Here is a 12,895-nt window from a genome sequence, read left to right as displayed (position 1 = left end):
TTTTGATTTGTGAAGTGTTGATTAAACGTTGTTAAGTTTTTATTAAGTTGAAAATCTGGTCAGATAGAAAAAGATTTTGTAGGTGGTGACTGCACCTAATATTTCATCAAAGTGAACAACTACTACAGGAGAATCGTTACAAACAGCAACGTCAGTGTCAAATTGACAAAGCCTAAATGTATAGGAAGCCATAAAATATCCATCCATCCATTTTCTGAACCACTTCTCAAGGGTCACGGGGGGTGCAGTAGCCTATCGCAGCTATCTTCGGGCAGTAGGCGGGGTACACCCTGAACTGGTTCCCAGCCAATTGCAGGGCACACAGACAAACAACCATCCACGCTCATACTCATGCCAGGGGGCAATTTAGAGTGTCTAATCAACCTGTCATGCATGTTTTTGGAATTTGGGAAGAAACCGGAGTACCCGGAGGAAACCCACGCAGGCATGGGGAGAACATGCAAACTCCACACAGGAAGCCTGGAGCCGGAATCGAACCCACGGCCTCTGCACTGTGAGGCCAACATGCTCACCAGTTGTCCACCGTGCCGCTTTCAAAATGTCCTCAAATGAAAATAAACATTGCCACTAAAATGTTTGCCATAAAATATCAAATGTAAAGTAGAACTGAAAACCAAATACTCTCGAAGCATCAGAAAAAATGGCAACTGTTGTCACTTTGAAGAACCTCTCACTGGTGCAAATTTCACGCAAGTAAATACGAAGACTGTTTGAGCAGAAACTATTGCTTGGGCATGTGCTAAACAAATGTAGTGTCATGTTCTGCTTTCTCGTACATCTGACTCAGCCATTCAGTTATGTCGTGCATGCATGGCTGTGTCAGTAATGAATGTGAAATGTGTTTGAAAATTAAAACAGTTGTGCTGTAACTTCATTGGTGTTATTGCCCAATTCCTTCAATTGGAAAGTATAATTGCTCTTCCTCTTCAAATAAGAAAAAGTCCAACCATTGTGCAAAGCATTATTTGAGCTCGTTATAAGTGATTTTATCTTAATATTAGATTAAATATTTTACAAATTTTTCCTTAATTTGAGATTACTAATCCAAAACATGCTTTTCAAAATATGTTTTCTTGTTGGGCAAAAAAATTAGGGCATTTCCCAGAAACAAGTGTTTTTTTTTCCTTTTTTAAAAATAATTTTTGCAGTTTGGAAGGAGCATTTGCTGTGATGACATCTGAAAAGTACTAAGCCGAAAGGGAAAGACGAAGAGTTTTTAACTAGTTCCTTATCCATGCAGTCAGTTTAATCGTGTTAGTTTTTCAATTTGGAACTTTATTTAGCAATACTGAAAAGTAGATTTTGTCTTGACTCTTGAGGGATAATGAAGTGATTCAACACCTGAATGAATAAGAAAAATTATGTGACTCTTCTCATCCCAGTACCTGTTCCATGCTTAGCTGATGTTGGCCCAGTGCCTGACGGAAGCCCATCTTTCCACGAAAGAAGCCACGCTCGTTGACGAGTGTAGAGGCTTGACGCAGGCTCTGACAAACGGGGATGCCCTCTGACAGGTTGGCATGGAGCCCAATTGGGATGCTGTGTCTAACAAGAAAAGTCCATTCGTTTCAAAATCTCAGGGTAAATTCAGAATAAACTTCTTTTGTATTCTGTGTCTACCAAGGGGCAAAAAATTACTCTCCTGGACCTTCTCCTGCTACCAAATTTGTAGGCTTTCCTAGTCTTGAATTGCTGCATGCAGAAACATCAACATTTGATAAAACACGCATCCACAATGTGAGATAAGTCACAAAGCTACAACATTTGCTCAAGCCGACTTCATTATCTGACTTGAAAAATGTCTCACAGTTATCGAATAATTACTAGAGACAGATCTCATAATCAATGATAAACTTTCAGAATGCTGCACTTACGGAACATGCATTTCGAAACCAACATACAGCGGACATTAAATGACATCCTTGCCACCAATAAAAAAATAAAATGCAGTGTTTGGCATTACCATAATAACATATGTGATTTAATTGAATGTTTACACTAGAGTCTAGTTTAATTTACTCTAAACAGGTTCATAACGGGGTCAGGGGCAGACAATTTTTTATAAGGCCGGAGGGCCGAGGACGAAATGGTAAACTAGGTCGGAGTCAGAAGGTGGGGGACTGACCTGCAAAAAAGGGTCAAGTGCCCAGCTCTGCATAATAATAATTCATACCTGTTGGGATACAAACGGCCAATACTTGTTTAAGTGTAGCAAAGGTGAATCATATTTTTAATCATTTGTTTTTATATTTATCTTTCAAAATGTCAATCCATCCATTATCTGTACTGCTTGTCCTCACGAGGGTCTCGGGGGGTGCTGGAGCCTATCCCAGCTATCTTCGGGCAGTAGGCGGGGGACACCCTGAACTGGTTGCCAGCCAATTGCAGGGCACACAGAGACAAACAACCATCCGCATTCACACTCATACCTCGGGGTAATTTAGAGCGTCCAATCAACCTGCCATGCATGTTTTTGGAATGTGGGAAGAAACCGGTGTACCCGGAGGAAACCCACGCAGGCATGGGGAGAACATGCAAACCCCACACAGGCAGTCCAAAGCTTACTCCATCCCACGACCTCTGCACTGTGAGGCCATTGTGCTAACCAGTCAGCCACTGTGCCGCTTTCAAAATGTCCTCAAATGAAAATGAACATTAGCACTAAAATGTTTGTGGTCCTTCATTTATTTAAAAGTATGTGTCCGGATGTATGTGTGTGCAATGTGCAATGTTGAAAGGTCGCTACTTACTAAAGTTTGTGAGTGATTTATTCTTTGAAGCATTAATATTAAATATAAATAAAGTAAAAGGCTCACGCACGTAGTACAATACATTACAATTTTATTTTTATAGCGCATTTCACAACAGATGGAGCTGTAACAAAGCGCTTTCCATATAGTGTAAAATAAGTTAGCAGGTAATAAGTGAACAAATTAAAACACAAACACAGTAACAATAAATACCAGAAGAACAGCAGAACAGTGACAGTCTCATGTTGAGTCAAAAGCTAAAGAATAAAAATCTGTCTTCAAACGGGGTTTTAAAAATGGACAGAGAGGGGGCTTGCCTAGCATTCAATGGAAGCTCATTCCATAGGGAAGGACCGGCAACAGAAAAGGCGTGATCCCCCCTGAGGCTCTGCTTAGTCCTGGGCATCTCCAGCAGGATTTGGTTCACAGACCTGAGGCATCAAGAAGTCATTGTCATGTGTTTTGGTTGCTTTGAGTATTTAGTTTCAGGTTTACTTTGTGAGTCTTGTGTAGACCTTTGCTTGTCATCCTGGTCCCTGGTGTTTCCCCATCAGCTACTTCCAACACCTTGTGTCTTGTCCAGGTGTTCCTCACTGTCCCGTTATTGTCTTTAGAATTAGTTCTGTTTCCTTTCAGTCTTGTCGGTTCTTTTTCTATGTCAGTTGTCTTCAGTCCTTCTACCGAGCCATGTCGTGTTGCGTTTTATTTTTCTCCACATTCTCAACATTAGGGTATGGCGTTCAGTCAAGTATAGTTTATTTCAAAGAGCAAAACATCCCTGACAGTGACCAGCCGCCATTTTGCAGGGTTATTGACAACAACTCAAGATTAGACTGTAAAAGAAGAAAAATAGCTGCAAAGAAGCCAGAATCCAAATAGTCTTGCTAGAAAAGAAGAAACCACATTTAAAATGGGAATTATGGCGCAACATGTATGTTTTATACTACCTTTTGAACTTTAACATGTGACATTCACAGTTTGTTACTTTGTTTTTGTGTTATTGTGACCTATAGTATTTCTCAGTACCCCAGAACCATGTTTGCCTTTTGGTTCCTTTGTATTTCACATTTCCTTGTCTGCACTCCTGCCTCACTTCCCTGCGTTTGGGTCCCCCTCTGAACCGACCAACACTGGACCCAGCGGAAAGTGATCTGCCTGCTACTCCCCTTAGCCTGCCGACCAACTCTAACCCTTTCATGTGAGTTGTTTTCTTCCACGTCTGTTCATCACTCTTTATCACGTCATAGCATCTACCATTTTATCTCCCCACATTTTTGTTGATGCTCATTTCGAAGATGATTTTGAATTAATTTACCACCTCTTACAGATTCCCAGTGTATTTTGTTATTCCCAGTCAGGTTCCTTCCTCCAGTCAGCTTTCATCGTGTTTTTCTTTTATTTCCTTTGAGTCCATACCTGAATCCCGCCCATCGGACCTTTATACTTGGGCACCAGGTTGGCCATCTATCAGGGACTTGCACAGGCTACTGCGGCGAACAAGGGCGCCCAAGTAAAGGGTCTGCCACCCCTTGGAATACCATTCGAATTTCACTCCCCAAGTTAACTCATTAAATACCAGCCATTTTCACTGGAGCAACCCGCTCAATCCCAGCGTTTTCCTGGGTTTTGACTAATATTGCAAGGCCCACAGAATATTGTATTCTAATGCTATATAGACATGGAGCACACCAAAAGAAAGATGAGACTCTCTTCTTTCAACAGAAAAAAAAAGTTTGTTTCTATCTTTTTCCATTCTTGAGCAATCGCCATTTGAAAATAGCTAAATTTCATGAAAACTCCAATCCCTGGGGAAAAAACGGAGAAAATGAGCTTTTTGTAAACTGATGCATTTCGACCATAATTTGAACTTTGACACTATTATTTATGGCTTTTATGACACCTCTAACATCTAAATAATGCATGCCTTCTATAAAATACCAAAAAAAAGCACAAAAAATATGTTTTTGATAAAATAAATTTATTTGCACATAACAGAAAACGACTGAACTGTTGAACTATGTACAAAAATGAAATACATCAGTGTCATACATACTTTTTTTTTGTGTGATATAAAATAAAACAGTTGCCTTGATGCAAGGGCACACAACATTTTTTCGATTTTCCTCGGTTGCCATCCAGTGTGTGTGACGCCATCCGGAACCACTGCTTCCTGATGCACAACCTGTAAATATAAACAATTGGAAATATATATTTATTGCTGCATTTTATTGCTGGCGTGTGAAGTTTCATATTATAATTTACCTTTCTTTGCACCAACAAGACGAGGAGGAAGCTTCTTGCCGCGGGATGCACAATCTGTGAATTGTAGAAAGTTTGTATGATTACTACACCATTCAGTATTGCTTCCTCGTCGGGGAGGAGTCACGCTTGCTTGAAGTGCACATTCGCTCGCATACTTCCTAGTCGGAGTTGAGCTATGCTCGCGTCTAACTACACATTCACGCAACATATTCTTCCCGCAAGATGCATGATATGTAAAATAAGTGGATATAAGGGCTAACCACATGTTCAATTGTAACTTGCGAGCGTTTATTTCCCTGTTCGGGAGGAGTTATGCTTGCTTGGAAGCGCACATTCGCTCGCTCACTTCCTATGCTCGCGTCTAACTACACATTTACGCGACATATTCTGCGCGCAAGATGCGTGATATGTACAATAGATGCATGATGGCTAAACACATGTTCAATTGTAACTTGCGAGCGTTTACTTCCTCGTCGGCGAGGACTTATGCTCGCGTGTAATTGTGCAAGAGGCGGCCGGACGAGGAAGTCAGCGAGCAAGCTCGCGTCTAACTGCACATTGACGCGACATTTTCTGTCCGCAAGATGCATGATATGTAAAATAAGTGGATATAAGGGCTAACCGCGTGTTCAATTGTAACTTGCGAGCGTTTATTTCCCTGTTCGGGAGGAGTTATGCTCGCGCGTAATTGTGCAATAGAGGCGGCCGGACAAGGAAGTCAGCGAGCAAGCTCGCATCTAACTGCACATTGACGCGACATTTTCTGTCCGCAAGATGCATGATATGTAAAATAAGTGGATATAAGGGCTAACCGCGTGTTCAATTGTAACTTGCGAGCGTTTATTTCCCTGTTCGGGAGGAGTTATGCTCGCGCGTAATTGTGCAATAGAGGCGGCCGGACAAGGAAGTCAGCGAGCAAGCTCGCGTCTAACTGCACATTGACGCGACATTTTCTGTCCGCAAGATGCATGATATGTACAATAAAAGCATTAGGGCTAAAACCACATGTTCAATGGTAACTTGTGAGCGCTTACCTCCTCGTTCGGGGGGGATCTGGTGAGGACTCTCGGCTGCTTTGGCTATTGTCCGAAGGCAGGCGATGCAGGCCGCAAGGCACGCGCAGCCTCTTTAGACGCCTCTTTGTTGTGACGACGATGAAGCGTCATCCTCTCAACCAAAGCGTCTCCAAAGCCTTGATGCTTTTAGGAAGCTTTTTTTTTACAAAAAAACATTCCTCGATCGTCATTTGCTTGGAGGATTTCATTGCTAACGCTACTAATGCGACTGCTGCTAGTGCTGCTGCTACCCACGCTGCTCTCCACGCTTATAAGTCTACCCCAGGATCCCGCCCCCCCATTTGTACCTCTGGCGCAGATTCAAGGCGAATTTTCTGCACCTCTGCCCCCTGCTGGGTGATTTTTACATGATTCACAATGCGGACAAGGCTGATTCTCAGTCAGAGGTTGCATCAGACCCTTATGTACACTATGACGCAAAAAAAACAAAAAACTTATTTATACGTCTTTGGTAGAGGGCGCCATTGCTTTAAAAGACGTATTTATACGTCCAAGGGAGTGAATGAGTTAAGTTTTACAGAAACACTTTGTTCATCCCTATTTTTCCTCACCACACTCCCTGTCGTCTCTGCCCCTCGTGTCTATTGTACCAGCTCATTTCCAGCTGCAGCCTCCCATGCCGGCTCCTTGTCAGCTGCAGCTCCGGGTTCCCATACAGCTGCAGGGCCCCAGTGCTGGCTCCTCGCCAGCTGCAGCTACCATTCCCATCCCCCAGAGGGCTGCAGCCTCTCGTGTGCTACCGCCGTTGTCGGTACTAGATGTGGTCGGGTTGCTAGATGTGGACAGGGTCCTTCAGTAGCTTTCGCGTCTGCTGATGACGTCACGTGTTATAATATATTTCTGCATTAAATTTCTTTGACTGTATTTGTCACCGCTGTTTGTTACATTTGTGTGTTCTGAGTTACTAAATAATAATTACAAAATAAGTACATTTACAGCTACTTTTGTGAGGATCATCCTTTTTTTTCCTTCTTCTTTCGTTGTCCTTTGCGTGCCTGTCGAAGACGTCACATCAATGTTCCGTTGCTTTGGGAATCAGACGGGTCGGAGAGAAAACTTGGAAATGTTTTATTAAGAAATATTTCACAGCAGCGGCTTCTCGGGGCATAGGCGGAAGCGACGTAGGAGCTGACGTGCCATTGTAATGCAGTTACTTTGTTTTATTTTTCTATCTACCAAATTAAAATGTGCAAATAGAACAGCCAGGGGTAAAACAAACGGAGACAAAAAGATATATTTGAAAAATACGTGTCAAAGCGTGACGTCATTAGCAAGTGCGCAGCCTTCGAAGGACCCCGACCACATCTAGTACCGACACGTCACCAGTTCCTGTCCCGACGCCTTGAGCGCTGCCAACTTCTATATTTTCTGTGCACGGCAGCTGCGGCTGTCTCAAGTCCTTGTTCCAGCGGCGCACTTCCTGCGCCGAACTCAAGTCCCTATTCCGGTGGTGTACGCCTGCCGTCCGTCTTCTGTCCCGTTCCGGCTCCTCGGCAGCTGTGACCGTCTCCAGTCCCCATGCCAGCTCCTCAGTAGCGTTGCCCGTCTCCAGTCCCTGTGCCAGCTCCTCGGCAGGTGCAGCCCTCCGTGCTAGCTCATCTCCAGATGCAGGACCCCGTTCCAGCTCCTCGCCGAGTGCAGCCTCAAGTTCCTCTATCCTTGCCGGCTGCAGTTAGCATTTCCTGTTCCTCGCCAGTTGCATTCACCAATTCCTGTTATGACGGCATATCGCCCTCCGACTCTGCTACGGTGGCGCACAACTTGCGGCCGCCCTCTTACTCAACTACGGCGGCGCATGTCGAGTGGCCGCCATTGCCTCTGGTCTGGCCTCCAGGACACCCACCTCACTGGCCCCGTCAGGATCCACATGTCTGGCCTCTGGGACGGCCCTGATTCACGCCGTGATCCCGCCTCCTTGGCCTCCTTGCGCCCACCCTGTTTGTGAAGTCTGCGACTCATCTATTAAGGGGTGTTGGGCTTTACTTCTGGGTTTATTGCTGCCGAGGACCAATAGACTGAGAAACAGTTTCTTTCCGAGAGCCATCTCTATTCTGAACTCTCACACACACACTAGACCACCCGTACCTTGCAGAACAGCATTGTGATGTGTTTTTATATACCCTATTCAGTATTATTTTCCATTGCACTCTCTTATTTATCTAATTTATATATTTGTCTGTATTATTGTTGTATTGCACTGGAGAGGGGAGCTCTCTAATCTCGTTGCACTCTTGAGTACAATGACAATAAAGGGATTTCTAATTCTAATTATGACCGAACATGGAGAAACGTGCGACTATTACGAAGTTTTTTTCGAGAATTCCAAGGCCAAGCCTTCCAAAACAAACGGATAAAGAGCCTCAGCCATCAACATCGGGTGTTAAACGAAGGACGAAGGGAAAATCCAAAATCCCAGCACTATTTAAGCAACGTTGTGACGCTACTAGTACAGTTACGAGTACATCTTCCGGTGACGATACAGAGGCCACCTCAACGTCTTCCAAACTCAACAGTGCTGCATCTTCTGTCATTCGACTGGATGCTGCAGTCATATCCAGTGATTCCGATAGGCCTACATCTCCCAAGAAAAAGCAGCATGTGGAATCTCCAGTACGAAAAAAGAGCAAATTAGGACTAGTAAAGACGACTCAAAAAAGCAAAGCTGTGAATTGTGATCTCGAAAAAAAAGAAAACATCTTCTGAAATCAATAAACAATATGATGAACACCTAATTAATGTGTTAATACATTGTAAATTTTTATAAAAGCAACCCTTATGATTGTAACATATTTTTAATTCTTTCTAGGCAGGAACTGTCCGAACAAAAAATTCATGCAATTTGTAATTAGACACTGTCATACAAAAAGTCACTCAGGGCAAGGTAATTTAATCTTCGGGCAAGAGAAAAAAAATTGTCACTTGCCCAAGTTGGGCAAGTAATTTGTCCACTCGGGCAAGGCAAATTTTAGTGGCACTTGCCCTATGGGCAAGCAGTTTTAAGTTAACTTCGAACCCTGCTAGCCTATGTTCACATTTTTATATAGTTTCGATATTTAGTCATTTTCAACAGAGCGCACTTATATACTAAATATTTAGCAATGTTCCCATTAAACACCTTTGCCAGTCAAACAAATATAAGGCGTTTATTTCACATTTAAGAAAATGTGGCTCCAGGAACTTAAGGGTGCCACTTCCAGAGAAAACAGTAAAATATCTCCTGCAGAAATATATCAAGTGCTAATCATTGAGTTAACATCTTTTACCTTTTTTCTTAAATCAAAGAGTTATCAGCCTAAAAAAACGGAAAGCCTAATTATCCAAGTAAAACAGGTCGACATGCTCAGTACACAATGAATAAAAATGGCTGTCCTCATGAAAAACTAATTCGAAATGAGCTTCGACACCACCTTTTATTTTGAATATTTTTTAACTTCTCTTAATGAGAAAAATTAGTTTGTGACTGCCCTGCCAGTGATTTAAATCTGGGTTGGAACGAACTCAGGGCCATTGGGATTTGATAGATTATTTCACACATCTGGGCTTTGTGTTTTCCTTTATAAATAATGTTTGTGCAACCGCATTTAAGCACTCCTTCACAACTTCCTTTTTTATGTTCCCCAAAATCCATGATACTTTTAGTGAACATTCGTTTGGATGCCGCTGGGCTGTAAACGAAAATGTAAAAATCTGTTATACTGCACTCGAAGTTTGATGTTTTTACGTGCGCTCACCTCAAACTTCAGCAGATAACTTTGGACAAAAGGGCGGTGCTTTCTTTCATCGTGGCGCTTCGCAATGTTGCGAGGGTTTCGGAGCATATAATGCACACTGGTTTTGAATCGGCTGCAGCCAGAACGAAACTAAATTTCTCCGTCCATCTATTTAAAACAACACGCATCGACCTTGATAACCTTTTAGCAAGGCATACTGTCAGCGGCACGCTCTTCCGATCTGCTGCGCAATTGGCAGTGGATCGTAAACAAAAGATTTGATTGGCTCAACTCAGTGACGCCATTTCCGTACTAACTAGAATTGCAGCGTCAACGTTTGCAAATGCGCCCTGAAAAAAATTCATCATAGATTGGTCATGGGTCCGGTTCGAACCATCTGTCGGTCCGGTCCGCCATTTTGGTGATGCCTGGTCCTTTGTGTTACCCAATTACCTGTCACGATCCGTCTGTTGTGGTTACGGAGAGTGGGCGTGGTCCGTCGGCACCCGCTCCTAGAATCGGCCACGAGCCGGACGCGCTCACGAACGCCACAGCTGCGCCCGATCAAGACACTGATTACGGCCTATTTAACCCACCGACGTTATTATTATTATCCTGCGTTGCTCATGTTATTGCTTCTTGCTCATGCTCACAGCTCTTGTTCTCGTCGCGATTGATCGCTTGTGTTGTTCTTGCGTACTTTGTGTTTATTATTCAACTTCCTAGCTATTTTTCGGCTCGCCTTTTGTTATCGTCGTGTTTGGATTTGTCTTCACCCTTTTGTGGTAAGCGATTGCTCGTTTTTTCGGTTCCTTGCTTTGCAAGCGCTTTTTGTTATTTCGTGATTTATTTCCTGGTGTGACTCGGTCCACCAGCGTTTTTCGTTTCGCCATCCCAACCGCTATGGCGGAGAGCCCGGTCTCTGCGGCCCCTTTATCCACCACTGTCGGCTGATCTTCGATCAGCAACCCCTTACTTACGCTCACGATAGTGCGAAGGTAGCGTTCATGATGAGCCTCCTGACTGGTCAAGCAAGTGCATGGGCAATTGCCGTGAGCAACGCTCGTCCAGAAATTCGCTCCTCGTTCCCCGCGTTCATCACGGAGTTTCAGAGGGTGTTCCACCACCCAATTCGGGGAAAGGAGGCGGGAGCAGAGCTTCTGGACTGCACTCAGGGCTCCCGGTCGGTGGCAGACTACCCATCACCTTCCGGATTCGTGCCGCCGAGAGTGGGTTCGACGACTGCGCCCTGCGAACGGTGTTCCGGAGAGGTCTGAGCCCCGCCCTTAAGGACGAGCTGGCGACCCGAGACGACGCCGAGACCCTGGAGGAGCTCATCACCCTGGCCATCCGTCTCGACAATCGCCTGCGGGAGCGCCGCCGTGAACGGGGCCTGGAGCTGCGACGTCACGAGCCACCACGCTTCCAGGTTCCCGAACCTCCACCAGCCGACGAGCCCATGCAGCTGGGGGCCAGCCGTCTTGATTCCCGCGAGCGAGAGCGTCGTCGCGGGTCAGGGGCATGCTTCTACTGCGGCCTCCAGGGCCATCGAGTGTCCTGCCCCCGAAGAGCCAGCCGCCGGGGGTCGCCTACTCGCCGCGAGGATTGCTGTGAGTCCGCGGTCGACCCTCCCGCGACCTCCAACCCCAGATTGGAGGAGCCAGACGTCGCGGCAAAACCGCAGGGCAGAGCCGGGAACAGTCGGAGACTGGAGGTGGAGGGAGAACTCATAGTCATGAACACCTCCATCAAGATCCGGGCGTTGATCGATTCGGGAGCGGACGATTGTTTTATAGATGCCGGATTAGTCGCTAAGCTCGGTTGCACCGTCACAGACCTTGACCGGTCCGAGAGGCTATGCGACCTCGATGGCCGCCTCCTAGCCGACATCCGCCGTTTAACCGAGCCCCTGACGCTGAAACTGTCTGGTAACCACATTGAGAAACGCTCCTTTTTCGTGATGCCGTCCAGAGCAGCCCCGGTCGTCCTGGGCATCCCGTGGCTGAAAACGCATAACCCAGATATCGACTGGGGTCGACTAGCGATCCAGAGCTGGAGTCCGTTCTGCTATGCGCATTGCTTACGTTCCGCCGAAGAGGGTCGGCAGGTCAGTGTAGCCCCGGTAAGAGAAGTGAATCTCGATAATGTCCCGGCTATTTACCACGATCTCCGTGCCGTGTTTAGCAAAGAGCGCGCCAAGTCTTTGCCCCCACACCGTCCGTACGACTGCGCGATCAACCTTCTGCCCAATCCGGTGCTTCCATCGGTTCGCCTGTACAAGGTCTCACAACCCGAGCAAGGTGCCATGAAGGACTACATTACCGAATCGCTGGCCGCGGGCCTGATGCGACCGTCCACGTCCCCGGTCGGGGCGGGACTGTTCTTTGTGGAGAAGAAAGATAAAAGCTTACGCCCGTGCGTGGACTACAAGGAGCTAAACGCAATAACGATAAAGAATCGTTACCCGCTGCCGTTGCTGGACTCTGCATTCGCGCCGTTACAATCCGCAACCGTTTTTTCCAAATTGGACCTTCGAAGTGCTTACCACTTGGTCCGGATCAGGGAGGGTGACGAGTGGAAGACCGCGTTTAAGACTCCCCTAGGGCATTTCGAGTACCTGGTCATGCCCTTCGGCTTATCCAACGCGGCGGGCGTGTTTCAAGCGCTCATAAACGATGTACTGAGGGACATGTTAAACGTCTGCTGCTTCGTTTATCTAGACGACATCCTCATATTCTCCCGCACCCTCAGCAAACATCAGCAGCACGTTCGCGCCATATTACAGCGGCTCCTTGAGAACAAACTCTTTGTTAAAGCCGAGAAATGTGAGTTTCATAGAACCTCCGTGCCGTTCCTAGGCTTCATAGTCGAAAATGGGCAACTCAAGGCCGACCCGGCCAAGACTCCCGCGGTGGTGGACTGGCCGGTGCCAACTACCCGCAAACAGCTCCAACGCTTCTTAGGGTTCGCGAACTTCTAGAGGAGGTTTATTAAGGACTATAGTCGCCGGGCCTTGCCCCTTACTCGCCTCACGTCCACGAAGACTCGTTTCGTTTGGGACAGTAACGCCGAAGCA

The 12,895-nt window shown here is 45.8% G+C and overlaps 1 protein-coding gene across 3 annotated transcripts in view; it reads right to left on the bottom strand.

The window, feature by feature from the left end:
• Window positions 1-12,895, bottom strand: part of ydjc (YdjC chitooligosaccharide deacetylase homolog) — a 54,428-nt gene that overhangs the window by 20,317 nt on the left and 21,216 nt on the right. The window contains exons 1-3 of one of the 3 annotated variants that reach the window (XM_088303325.1): window positions 3,287-4,190; window positions 3,089-3,202; window positions 1,407-1,566 (exon numbers count right to left, since the gene is read on the bottom strand). In XM_088303325.1, the coding sequence (XP_088159451.1) occupies window positions 1,407-1,566; window positions 3,089-3,177 (249 nt within the window). In that variant the 5' untranslated portion in view covers window positions 3,178-3,202; window positions 3,287-4,190. Of the gene's footprint in view, window positions 1-1,406; window positions 1,567-3,088; window positions 3,203-3,286; window positions 4,191-12,895 lie in introns of those variants that run through there. The other 2 variants (XM_088303311.1, XM_088303319.1) reach the window with 2 other exon arrangements.

Source organism: Idiotropiscis lumnitzeri, chromosome 1, assembly GCF_059441095.1.
Source record: "Idiotropiscis lumnitzeri isolate Australia: NSW breed Sydney's pygmy pipehorse chromosome 1, RoL_Ilum_1.0, whole genome shotgun sequence".
Classification (NCBI taxonomy): Eukaryota; Metazoa; Chordata; class Actinopteri; order Syngnathiformes; family Syngnathidae; genus Idiotropiscis; species Idiotropiscis lumnitzeri.
This window is presented reverse-complemented; position numbering and strand designations above follow the sequence as displayed.